This window comes from Ruditapes philippinarum, unplaced genomic scaffold (assembly GCF_026571515.1).
Source record: "Ruditapes philippinarum isolate M1 unplaced genomic scaffold, ASM2657151v2 ctg450_1_1_1_1, whole genome shotgun sequence".
Lineage (NCBI taxonomy): Eukaryota > Metazoa > Mollusca > Bivalvia > Venerida > Veneridae > Ruditapes > Ruditapes philippinarum.
The window spans coordinates 59,655-74,124 of NW_026860185.1; the positions used below are offsets into that span (position 1 = coordinate 59,655).

Consider the following 14,470-nt stretch of genomic DNA (forward strand, 5'->3'; position numbering starts at 1 on the left):
TATGATCTACAAACAAAAAACATTGATAGTTGCAATATAAGAATGCTGCTTTCTTTAAGATAATGAACTACCTAAGGGACTCCACTCAGATTTTTTCTTATGAAGGGACTGGAATAATCCAAGATTATGTCCCATTTGATGTAGGTCTTGACCAATAACTTACTTGCATGATTACAGATCAGTACTTGCTCACTATGTTTGTTTTTTTTTCTTCAGAATATTCTAATTGTGAAAAAAAGCACAAAATTGAAACTTTTGTCACTCTAATTGGGTTTAAAATAGCACAAAAATACAATTTTTTAATTAGTTTCTGAGTCTATTTCTTAAAAATCTTTTGCTAAGTGCCTCATCTGATCTATGTTAGAAATTCAAATTTTATGTTTTTTTATTACTTTTTTACCTCCTTTAAACCAGAACCTGCTAACTGAAGGTGACTAGCTATTGCCGCTAGTAAAGAGCCTAGCACATTTGTGCAGTCCATAAACTAGACTCAATACTGTTAGTGACTCAAACTTTTTTATTTTGATACTGATATCTCTTAATTTCCAAGTGGACTTTTCCAATTTCAAAGTAGGGTAAATCCATTACAATAATTCAGGTGGTATTAGCATATCATATGTTGTTAGTAACACTTCTTCTATAATAAATATCATAAAACTAGTTTCTAATTGTCCGGTTATATCATGTAACAATTGTAAAATTGAATATTACATTAATACTATATTACATTGTCAGAAAAAGAGAAATACATATGGTATATATTCTACAATTGTTAATACATGTAATAATATTGTAAGTGACTAGTGGCAAGTTTTGAGAGCTTAACATCACATGATACAAATACATTGAGCACATGACAACAATAGTCTTTGTACAGCGATCGACACCTGCCAGTCTGATAGACCTCTGACGTAAAGCATTATGTTGGTGTTCCGCTCATTTTATAACAAATTTGTGACATACCTCAATACTAAATTTCCAAATTTGAGCAACTGTCTGGTTACATTTATGACATCAAACTATAATGTATGCAAGGCTGAAGAAATCAAATCAAACTGTCCTCACAACTCTGCTACAATCAGTTATTAACTTATAAGGAATTCAATTTTATAACATTAATATTTCAGTGACATTATGCTCTTTTTTTTTATTGTGTAATTAAGCTGAATTCACTATATATTTCAAAAGACTGACTATTATAATGGTGATTGGTTACTGCTTGATATTGGAAAATGTTTAGAGTAAAATATAAATTTGCGTAAAATATAAAAAGACTGCCCCATTCTTTTAATAAATCAAACATTACAGTTAAATTCAAATGGATATTTTCAGCAATTTCATTGAGCCACATGAGTTATTTATCATTCATGCAAAGTAAATTATAAAATTGAAAGGAATTATGACAAAATTTAACATGTTTTGACTTTCACATGTTCACGGACTCTACACTCTTGGATGGGCATAATGTTTTTCCATTTGAGATACCAACAGTATAGAGTCTGGTCAGACTTATGTACCAGTTAGTCAGACTTTATACTGGCGACAAAGTCTCGTCTTAATCCAACAGACATACGGTAATAATAACACTAAATGTTCAAGTCTTTTGTTGAAATATGTAAATTAAATACCATTAGGCTTACTGTACATATAATCAAGAATTCTAGTACTGTAAGATTTCTAAAACAGTAAAAATGTCTTGTACATTATAAAAAATTTTCTTTAGTACACCAAACAGTTCAGTAGTGTAAAAATAATTACGCAAAAAAATGGCAAGAAGCATTTGCAAGTTAAAGATGTTATAAAACATATAAGTGTCATCATAAACTAATTAATATTGATAGAACTGCAAGCAAAGTAAAACCTAGATAAAATATGATATTACTATGTCCATTAAAGCTTTAAATAGTTAATGTAGATAACAGCATAAGTAAGCATTTCATGATTTAAAATAAAACACATCAAAAATCAATCATAACTAAATTATTCAATGTCACTAGCTCATCTATCTAATTGTCAAAAACTTTGACTTGTAGACAATAAAATAAAGCTGCGTATTTCTTGTAAGAACAATTATGTTGATATTAAAAGATCATAACAACAAAACATATAACTTTCACAATACTATTGCAATATATAAAATACAAAAGCAAAATGACAAGTTTACATTATAACATAAAAGCACAAAAACAGGTTTACAAAATAAACAGAATGGCACTAAATAACAAAATACTGGTCCTAAAATACTTGAAATGAACATCCCTCACTATAATAAAAACAAAGCGTTTCTCAAAATGTGATAAAAAGTTTAAGCTGTTAACAGTATAAAATACATGCCTAGATTAATGTATGCTTCCTTTACATTACAAGAAAAATATACAAATTATATTGACAAATATCTTACAAATTTCTTCAAAATTGACCAAAAAATTATCAGTGATGGTTTTTGTAAAAAAAGAACATCACTACAGCTGTAGATAGTTGTTTAATGAAGGACTTATTCTAACATAGATACAAGCATACATGATTTGTGTGATTCATCAAACTATGTTCTAGCATGAACAATCTGATATGTAAACATATAATCATGAATCATTTTAAAACATATCTATATAATATAATATTGCTTTCACAGTATAGGTAAGCATGTGACCAGAGTAGGTTATTTTCAAAATCACATACTACCTTAACAGTATAGAAAAGCATGTGACCGGAAAAAGTTATTTACTAAATCACATACTTCCTGACCAGTATAGAAAAGCATGTGACCAGAATAAGTTATGTTCTAAATCACATACTACCTAACCAGTATAGAAAAGCATGTGACCAGAATAAGTTATTTTCTAAATCACATACTACCTTAACAGTATAGAAAAGCATGTGACCGAAGTAATTTTTCTAAATCACATACTTCCTTAACAGTACAGGAAAGCATGTGACTGGAATAAGTCATTTTCTAAATCACATACTACCTGACCAGTATAGGAAAGCATGTGACCTGAATAAGTTATATTCTAAATCACATACTACCTAACCAGTATAGAAAAGCAAGTGACCTGAATAAGTTTGTTTTTTTTCTATAATATACTATTGCCTTATCAGTATAGAAAAGCATGTGACCAAAATAGTTTTTTTTTCTAAAACATACTACTTCCTACTTTGTACAGAGAACCATGTTATAAAAATTGCTATTTTTTTAAGAACTTAAAAGTAGAAAATTCAGACCAAAATACACACAAAAGAATAAAAGTATTGATATTCTTATTTGTCAGTTTTTCCATGTATTTATTGCAATGTATTTGGCATGATTGATTAACTCAAATAGTAAATTCACCACCACCCTATCTTTTCTAGTCCTCTAATTAACCTGATTATTTTTAAAAACAATCAGTAAATGAAAAGAATTAAAACTTAAAAAAAAAACAAGTTAAAGTAGATAACAGAAAATTAAAAACATGTACCCCAGAAAAAAAGCAAAGTATAAATATATCTAGCATCTTCTGTTAAATATATCGTATTGCATTATCTTCTCCATTTTCCAGGTAGAAAAACAATTTTAGACCACATGATTTTCAGCACTTTTAAACTGAAGTGTTAATTAATCTATAACCTTCTGGACTAGAAAGTGACTGTCCTAATTTGTCATTAGTACACAGCCAGGCCAGCCTACACATATGTGCTGTCCATCCAGGCTCTAACTGTTGGTTGTCTAAATTTTCATGACATATGAAATACCCGAAATTGATAATCAACAGTTCCAAACTTCCAAAGCCGGATAAGTCAATGTAAGACATACCACAGTTCACTGGTCAAATATTTTTTTATAATACAGCAAGTTTGTAACATCGCTTTTCATTGGATAAGCATGATGTTTATATAGATTCATACACACAACTGCAGTCAATTTATGATGAAATGATTCAAATCTCACTTTTTTTTCTAAAAAAGATTCTTGCTGTTTTATATGATTGGTTCTAAATATTTGTGACAGGTTATATGGCATTATATAAACGGCAGTTTGCAATATAACCCATGCCTAGTGGCTCTTGTATATTTTCAAACAATCATTTATATATGGCCATATAACCTGTCAAAAATCTTTATAATTAATAACTGCAGTCATATCAATATTTTACAATTTAAAGTCAGTAAACATGAGACAATTATTTCGCTGTCATAGGTGTATTCTGAGTCAACTTAAAAACAAAGTTTCAACTAAAATACACTCAATAAATACATTAACACAAAATTAACAAATGTACAAATTTTTGTGACCCATGATTTGGCACTTTATCATTTCTATAATGTCATCTAATAAATCAAAAAATGTAACAAAAATCTGTAACAAAATAATTTGCTGTTTTTACACAGTTTAAAGACATAAAAGGTCTTTCACTCAAGACTAAAATAAATCTTTTGTTTTGTCTCTTTTTATAAATGGGAACTTTTATATAATATTGCGTCCATAATTTATATAATACATAGCTGATATATAATGTTACTTTCATTGAAAATAAACAAATGGATTTCACTCGGCAGATAGACATATTAGTTCATTAAAAAAAATAGGATTTCCTTTACTGAAATAAGAAAAAAACTTCAACAAAAAATTGAACTTTTATTTTTGTTGCATACCAAGAGGGATACAAAAATCACAAATTTTTCCATGGATTTCAAGTTAATAAAATATTCACATATTTCATGTGAACAAATCATACTGACAAGAACATGTAAAATATAATTATACCCATCAATCAGAATATGCATACTTTTTAATGTTCATGAAATAAAAAAACCTTAATAGTTTAAAAGTTTTCCTTCTTAGTACATGTATCACAACAGTGGTCCTATAGTGTTTACCTGATTATATTTGCTGTGTATAACCTGTTAAAACATAGGCAAATTTTACCATCATAAATGGTTGCAAAACATTTAGTATACCCAGCCTTTACAAAAATCATCACAATCTTAAAAATTTTGCAGGATATTATTAATACAATGTTTCTATGAAATTATCTTTAAAACAGGCAAGTTATTTTGCTTACTTCAGGATTTTGCTAATCTCTACATTATATATGTTTCAGATGAAAAAAGAATTGTTAAAAACAAAATATTGTTAAGACTAGCAATGACACTTTGGAGATTTTTTTTTCTTAATTTGAATTTGGGAATTATAAAAGGTTAAACACATATATTACAACTTAGGACTACAAGCTGATTTATTACTTTGTTAAAAAAAAGCTTAAGAAAAAATAGACAACAAATGAGCAGCGTCACGACAAAACCAACATAATGGGTTCGCGACCAGCATGGATCCAGACCAGCCTGCACATCCGCACAGTCTGATCAGGATCCATGCTGTTCGCTATCAGTTTCTCTACATGTTATAGGGTTTGTAAGCGAACAGCATGGATCCTGATCAGACTGCGCGGATGCGCAGGCTGCTCTGGATCCATGCTGGTCGCAAACACATTATGTTGGTTTTGTCATGACGCGGCTCAAATATGCTATTATTTCTACAGTGAGGCAATGATTTACAAAATCATTCCTCCAAAAAATACCATACAATAATATCACAAATTTTGATATTTTTAAAACATCACTCCCAAAATACAGAGTGAAACTATCATAATTCTATTACTTCCGGGTATGTAGGCATTTTCACTCTTTCAATCTTATTGATTGTTTTATATGATGGAAATAACCCAGATTTATGTGAAGTGGCAAGTTTTCCCTTGGAATAGCCATCCCAATGGTTGCCGGCTATTCCAACCAAGTCACCTACTTTCAGGTAAATTTCGTCTTTGTTTTTCGGTGTATGACTAACAACAGCCTCCCACTGATGACCGTTCTGACCACCAAAATAATAAATATCATCTAGAGATTTGAACCACTGTGAGGCGTCACCATGAAGTGGCTGCATCAACTCATATCCAACACGACACACCTACAAATATATCAATATACCAGTAAATTAACATTACTCTACACTTTACTACATTTTGAAAAAAATCCCTGAAAATGATGACTGGAAATTCGAAATAAATGCATGTAGTGTTATTTTCATTTTTTTTTTTTTTTGGTTGGGTTTTAAGTCAAACCAACACAGTTTAGATCGTGTGACGACTTTCCAGGTTTACTGGTGGTGGGAGACCTCAGATGCCCTTCCTTAAATTATGTCATGTGCTAATGGGCACCCAAGTAGAACCACCAACATCTGTAAAGTGTGGTAAGAGTTTTTCCGATATTTATACATCACAACAGCAGGTGTCAATTGCTGTGTGGCAGCCTTAAAAAGTTGTCCTGTACTTCATTTCAGTGTTGTTATATTTTTCTGGTCCTTCGGAATCATTGAGTCCAGCACTTTTAAGTGTTGAGAATTGAGTACCGCTCAAACCAGTGTTAAGGGACATGAGGGCTGTTGCACTTTTTCATTATCCCTCATGTACAGAACTAAATCAAACCGGGTCTGCAATTTTCATGTAATTTTGCTGTTTCTAATGCTTCCAAGGAATCACTTTTTTCCAGATATTATTACTGAAATTACAGGATTTTTAATAACCACACGTTATACATCATTCATTTGTTTAAAAGGGCCAAAAAATTGTTAGTTTCTCATTTCTATGTGTACTTTAAAGGATAGTTTATCCATTTCCATAAACTGAGAGGTATACTGCATAATTATATGTCTAAAACAAACAAATACCTTCTTTGTTTTACAAATAGCCAAACAAGTCAAGCTGGTGTGAAATAAGGAAATCCTATATTTGTTAAACCTTGTGTTACCTGTTTACCTTACTGCTAAACAATTTGTTATGATATCTTTGATCTTTTTTAAATATCGAAAAACAAGCACTTCAGTTAAACCAACAAAAAGTATGGAAAGTGCAAAAAAGGTAAGTAGTGGATAAAGAAATTAGACACTGCCACATATGGCAGAACCAAGATAAAAATTGTACATCTGTCTATATTATAAACATTTTTTCTTCATTTTTCAATGAATCAATGTTATTTAACTGACTATATGTGCATGTATATTAAGAAATTAAAAAGTATGACTGTAAAACTAGGATCGTCAGGTTATACAAATGAAATATTTAAGGTTTATTTGTTTATGTGCCTGTTTTTTACGTTTATTTGAATACATTTTCAGTAGTTTTTCAGTGATGGGAACACTTAACCAGCTTTCCTGGATAACAAACCAGTAAAATACCCATTATTCTGTTATTGACTGACTTTAACAGTTTATGATAACATAAATATTTATGTAAAGTCAAAACCTTACATAAATATTTATGAAAAGTCAAAACCAAACTATTATACCTGAGATGAAAATGTGCAGACAAGATAATCACACAATGAGAGCATGTGGGTGTCGAGAATAATCCCACGTAATGATGCGTCTGTATATCTACTGTTTAACCCAGCTGTCTTTGATACTTCGTTATCACTAACAAACTTGTACTGCGGATAACTGAAATATAAATCATTAACAAATAATTATTTAAAGTAACACCATTAACATTCACCTAGTAAAAGCATTACACTTGATAGGAAAATCTACTTTTTATCATTATCAAATTTCTTTTAAAAAAAGCAATTAAAGTTTCAGATCAAAATAAATATAATTCCAGTAAAAGCTTTTAAGCATAACTTCATGAATTAACGAGATTGCATATTATTATCTAATTGAAAGCAATTACTTTATTCTCTATGTTCTCTTGTATAATCACCTCACAAAATTAATAAATATACAAAAATGTCTTACATTCTCATAATTGGTTCATCGTTTTTTTTTTACTTCCTCTCACAATATATCAGACATTTTATATGATATTGATTTTGATGGAATTTATTTTCTGCTATAATACGTGAAAAAGCATCATTAAGAAACACTTGATGCCATGTGATATGTATTAAAAGTAATAAATCAAACCTAAGAAAAAATATTTCAAATTATGAGAAAAAACATTTTTGAATCCTTACAAGATTTAGTTAAAAGAAAAAATACAACAAATAAATTACAAGAAATTTAAGCAATTCTAAAACAAGTGGCTCACTTATTTTTAGCTTCAGTTAGTACATTTGGGTCGTCTGATGCCAGATATACTCTACGTTGAACACCCGGATGTCTTCTTTCATAAATATCAAACCATTCATTAACATATGTCATGTATTCATCCACACTATGAAACTGTGCTTCCATTCCCACTTTATCAGTCCTTCTTATGTGAACCCTGTCAATCAGATAAGATTTATACTTCATGCTTCAAACAGTTTCATTACATGCTTTAAATGGACCATATATATTTTTCATAGGTTATTACATCTATACAAATAATGAACCAAGGATGTCACATTCAGTCATGTGCTGGCACCTTGGTACAACCACTATCCAAGTTTTATCCCATACAACATTGAAATTTCACTAGCATTATTTGAATCTACAGCAGTGGGAGTACCAAGTGATTCCAAGTTGGTAACATTAATGATGGTACTCCAACCATATACTTTATGACTTATATACTTTAAAATATATTATAAGTGAATACTACAATTTTACATAATTTTGAGCATAACAAAACTGTTATAAACCATGAAAAACAATTATTAAGTCAACTCCTTACAATGCTGGAACCAATAAGAGCACCTTAGGGATAACATTCATCTGTTAAAATACCCACTTTTGACCAAAAAAAAATTAAAAATTAAAACAAGAGGGCCAAGATGGCCCTAGATCGCCCACCTGACCCATCAAACTCATCCGAACAATTACCTAGACAAGCATTCTGACCAAGTTTCATGACAGGTGAGTCAAAAATGTGACCACTACAGTGTTAACAAGGATTATCCATATTTGAGCAGTGTGACCTAGTTTTTTACCCAGGTGACCCATATTCAAGAGTGTTAATAAGGGTTTTCTATTTTTAGCTCTGGTGACCTAGTTTTTCATCCAGGATGACCCATGTTCAAACTCATCCAAGCTATCACCTAGACAAGCATCCTGACCAAGTTTGATGATGATTGAGGCAAAAATGTGACCGCTAGAGTGTTAACAAGGTTTTTCTATTTTTAGCTACGGTGACCTAGTTTTTCATCCGAGATGACCCATGTTCGAACTCATCCGAGCTATCACCTAGACAAGCATCCTGACCAAGTTTGATGATGATTTAAGGCAAAAATGTGACCGCTAGAGTGTTAACAAGGTTTTTCTATTTTTAGCTCCGGTGACCTAGTTTTTCATCCGAGATGACCCATGTTCGAACTCATCCAAGCTATCACCTAGACAAGCATCCTGACCAAGTTTGATGATCATTGAGGCAAAAATGTGACCTCTAGAGTGTTAACAAGGTTTTTCTATTTTTAGCTCTTGTGACCTAGTTTTTCATCCGAGATGACCTATGTTCGAAGTCATCCGAGCTATCAACTAGATAAGCATCCTGACCAAGTTTGATGATGATTGAGGCAAAAATGTGACCGCTAGAGTGTTAACAACTAAATGTGAATGGACAACGGCCGACCGACGATCCTAAAAGCTCACCCTGAGCATGCTTAGGTGAGCTAAAAAAAGCACAAGCCAAAAGATATAGCTTTCAGAATTATGACCCTTGTCTAAGAAATGAATCTTGTTATGATAAGCCAGCATTCCAAGTTTCATATTGGTATCTTTAAAATTGTTCAAGAAATGGCCTGTATTAAAGTTTTTTGGACAACACAACAACACAGGGATCTTTCTTTGAAACACACACCAATAATATATAGATCTAGTCAAGCCATCTTTCACTTTCTCAGAGGCTGATCATGTTCTATAATTAGATATTGTAGATTTAGTATTGTATAAATTCAAAACAGAGCAAATGTATAACACAAAGTGAACGGTGTATGGTTAACTTACCTTCCATGAAATTATGTTACAGTTACAGGTGTATAGCACAATATTGCAATTTATCAAGAAAAGAATGTTGCACTATCAGAATAATGTTTAAAACAAGAGCTGTTAGGAGGCCAGCATGCTTGACTATTTTCAGTGATTGATAGATAGAGCCAGGATAATGTAGAATTTTCTAAGTTAAAAAAAGGCAAATTTTTTTAAATTCTTGAACAGCTATGGGCCTTGTTCAGTAACCTCCTTCTATTATGCTCTCCCATAAGTTTGTGAAGTTTCAACTCAATCCTTTCAGCAGTTCTGACCATATCAATTTGCCAAAAACTTTACCAATGTGTGACAGTGACGCTGACGTAAGAGCGAATGAAATAGCTCTCCCAACATTCTTCTTATAGTCAAGCTTATAAAACTATATGTCTAAAAATTATTATGTAAGATTATTAAAAGCTTTAGAATGAACAATTATTAGCAATTAAAGAAGAAAATCAAGGAAAAGAATAATATACTGATATTTTACCCAACAATAGGATTTTCAAATCCCAACTTCTTTTTGCTTTCTGTGAGATCATTCTTCAACATTTCATTTGGTCGAGTAAGATATGTCACTAACTGACCAATCCACCATGCAGACGGGTCACCATGGAAACGTAGTAACCTATCAGCAAGGTCATCTGGTATTGCTAGTGGGAGATAATCTGGACGTGGGGACAAGCTGTCTACAATTGGTAGCTCGACAACCTGTGCTGATTCTATGATACTGCCAGCTGAAATTATACAATTATTGTTATGAAATATAAAGCAACCCTTTTAAAGCTGAGCTAAAATTTCCTCAATCTGATTTTGACAGAACATAATATTCTTGCATATCAGACTGGCATTTCCGTTTGCTAAACCTATGCCTGAAATTTCATCTGGCATAGGGGTGCCAGATGAGTCACGTGCTGTACAATGGCATGCTTAGAATGACATAATTTTACTGTTATGAATGAAGTTATAATTTCATAATGCAGAAGTAAGAAAATATTTACCGGTGTAATGACATAATTTTTAATGGAAAATTGTTTTAAGGTAAAGAGTTTAAATATAATGGCATATGGTAGAAAATGCAAGAAAAAATAACAGATATATGTTTGAGGTTTAGATCGGAATATCCGTCACTCGGGAACCCGCCCATGGTGTGGAAACTAGGCAAGCCTCGTTATCGCACAATGGGCGGCTCCCCTCGGGACGGACATTCACATCCAAACCGCAACATATGTCAGATATTATTAATCATGTTTATAACAATCAAAACAGAATAGATTAAACTAAGACATACTTTCTCCAACTAAATAATCAAAGAAAAGCATGTGTGGTGACTGTTCAAACTGACTAACCAAAGGATAACAAATTTAATGCTTTTACTGCTAAATTATTCAAGGGCAGATTAGTGGCCTAGAGGTTAAGGTGTCTGCCTCTCAAATTTGGAATCATAGGTTGGAACCTTACTGGAGTCACAATCATGTTTCCTCATATGACACAAGAAGTTGTAAGTTCCAGGAAGCAAGAGAAAGCAAGAGTTATTTAAAAGAGTTAAAAAAAAGTTTATTTCACTCATAATCATAGTGTTGAAAGGAACTCCACTGAGGTCCAAAAGCCTAAATTCCTAAAATTTGAATTCCTTACATAGATCTGTTTAGGCACTAAAAAATGACTGTATGCAAAGGATTATTAACAAATATACTCAGAAATAAATTGAAAATCGTATTTTTGTGCTAGTCTTAGTCCAATTTGATTGAAAAGCATTGCATGGCTTTTCAATTTGGATCATTTTTCACAATTGGAATAATTATTCTGGAAAAATGGAGTAAGCGAATGTGCTGAAATTTTGCATACAAGTGTCTTGTCTAGACCTAAATCATATGGAACATTCATCTGGAAAAAATATTTCCAGTCCCATCATGTCAAAATACCTCAATGGAGTCCCTTTAAACTTAATTTAAAATATTCCATAAATGCTCTTATAAACTATTTAGTAAAAAAACAAGAGCTGTCGGTAGGACAGCAACGCTCGACTATTCTTAGTGCTTGATAGTAAAAAAAATGCTTGATACAGTTACCTCCTCCTGTTTACAGGTTGGGGTCATGATGGTGAACAAGTGTGCAAAGTTTCAAACCCATATGTCAATGGACTTTCAAAATATTTGAACTATTACAAAAACTTTAACGTAAATTCTAAGTCAAAAAAGGGGCATAATTCTGTCAAAATGCTTGATAGAGTTACCTCCTCCTGTTTACAGGTTGGGGTCATGATGTTGAACAAGTGTGCAAAGTTTCAAAGCCATATGTCAATGGACTTTGAAAATATTTGAACTATTACAAAAACTTTAACGTAAATTCTAAGTCGAAAAAGGGGCATACTTCTGTCAAAATGCTTGATAGAGTTACCTCCTCTTGTCTACAGGTTGGGGTCATGATGGTTAACAAGTGTGCAAAGTTTCAAAGCCATATGTCAATGGACTTTGAAAATATTTGAACTATTACAAAAACTTTAACGTAAATTCTAAGTCAAAAAAGGGGCATAATTCTGTCAAAATGCTTGATAGAGTTACCTCCTCTTGTCTACAGGTTGGGGTCATGATGGTGAACAAGTGTGCAAAGTTTCAAAGCCATATGTCAATGGACTTTGAAAATATTTGAACTATTACAAAAACTTTAACGTAAATTCTAAGTCGAAAAAGGGGCATAATTCTTTCAAAATGCTTGATAGAGTTACCTCCTCTTGTCTACAGGTTGGGGTCATGATGGTGAACAAGTGTGCAAAGTTTCAAAGCCATATGTCAATGGACTTTGAAAAAATATTTGAACTATTACAAAAACTTTAACATAAATTCTAAGTCGAAAAAGGGGCATAATTCTGTCAAAATGCTTGATAGAGTTACCTCCTCTTGTCTACAGGTTGGGGTCATGATGGTGAACAAGTGTGCAAAGTTTCAAAGCCATATGTCAATGGACTTTGAAAATATTTGAACTATTACAAAAACTTTAACGTAAATTCTAAGTCGAAAAAGGGGCATAATTCTGTCAAAATGCTTGATAGAGTTACCTCCTCCTGTCTACAGGTTGGGGTCATGATGGTGAACAAGTGTGCAAAGTTTCAAAGCCATATGTCTATGGACTTTGAAAATATTTGAACTATTACAAAAACTTTAACATAAGTGGTTACGCCGACGCCGACGCTCGGGTGACTGCAATAGCTCTACTTATTCTTATCGAATAGTCGAGCTAAAAACAACACAATATGACTGGCATTATACCTATATTTCTTCCAGCAAGAAAATAGAATAAAATGATCAATAAAATAAATTAGATGTTTATATATAATTCAGTCTCTCTAACTTGAGCAGTAATTCAATTAAGTGGTTAATTAACTTAATAAAGCAATGCATACACCAATTAAATATTCATTTTAAGTGTAGTCATAGAGTACTGGTAATTTGAGTACATCTTGTGCAATCATTTTGAAACACAAACATTTTCTAATTTTCCATTGTCTTTTAGAAAGAAAACAATTTTAAAGCATTACACATATACTGGTAGTAAAAGCAGAAGAATTTTTAATATGCCATATTTATTCATGGTTGCTTTCTTTTGTTTTTTCCAACCATCTTATAAAAGAAAGTTATAGTGGTTAACCAACAGATTAGTAATCTTAGGATTGCTGGCCGCAAGGGTTGGTCCAAGTCAAGGGCAAGCCATCATTTCCTTGAGCAAGAAACTTTACATGGATTGCTAGGTACTGGTTGGTTAAGGAATGGATTCGAGAGTGTTTCAATAAGCTTATAGCTTCCAACACAATCATATAAAATAAATTTGTATAAACAAAAGAAACTTATTAATTCAAACTTACGCCCCCATCTGACTGCCTGTTGACCCATAGTGGAAGTACAAGTTTTACTAAGTGGTAGGAACACAGTTTCCCAGCCTTTAGTGGCATACCTCCAGCCTTCTGACTGCAGGATCAGAGTGCGCTCAGTGGCATAGGACATCAGAAGACAGTAAGTAACATGGTGCAACTGGCAGCCATACCCGCAACCTTTACCCAGATTACACAACATCTTTTTGGCAGATTTGCAATTCTTTGGATTCTGTAAACACAAAGTTGTATAATACATATTCAACCATATACCCTCATTTGAGTTTCAGTCGCCAGTATCGAGTTTCATTATACTGCATGAAAGTTCAGGATAGACTAACTCAATACTGGTGGAATATTATAAGCACTCTAACAACAATTTCATTTTCAGTAATACAGATTTTTTGTTTAATGGTTTTACTGCTGTTTAAGTGAAGGCATATTGACCCTGTGTCTGTCATAATAAAGCAACTTTCCAGCTTTCCCGGTGGAGTGAAATCGTAAAATGACCAAAAAGTGGTGAAAGAATACATCAATATATCAATAATCATTGAATACTAGATGGTTGATGAGATCTAATTGTTATAAAATTGTAAGGAAATATTGTTCTCCTATCTCGGCGGCATCCTATCATATGTCATCATACATTGTGAAAAGAGAAATATATTATGCAAGTCCTTCACACTACAGAA

General features: G+C 32.1%; 1 protein-coding gene across 2 annotated transcripts in view; it reads right to left on the reverse strand.

The window, feature by feature from the left end:
• Positions 1 to 1,168: 1,168 nt before the first annotated feature.
• The window catches only part of LOC132759156 (alpha-(1,6)-fucosyltransferase-like), a 53,382-nt gene continuing 40,080 nt past the window's right edge, over positions 1,169 to 14,470 (reverse strand). The window contains exons 6-11 of one of the 2 annotated variants that reach the window (XR_009629674.1): positions 13,773 to 14,010; positions 10,401 to 10,647; positions 8,058 to 8,234; positions 7,321 to 7,471; positions 2,970 to 5,944; positions 1,169 to 2,856 (exon numbers count right to left, since the gene is read on the reverse strand). Coding sequence is in view for 1 of the 2 variants with exons in the window: in XM_060750879.1 (XP_060606862.1) it covers positions 5,624 to 5,944; positions 7,321 to 7,471; positions 8,058 to 8,234; positions 10,401 to 10,647; positions 13,773 to 14,010 (1,134 nt within the window). In the remaining variant the exon portion in view is untranslated. Of the gene's footprint in view, positions 5,945 to 7,320; positions 7,472 to 8,057; positions 8,235 to 10,400; positions 10,648 to 13,772; positions 14,011 to 14,470 lie in introns of both variants that reach the window. The other variant, XM_060750879.1, reaches the window with a different exon arrangement.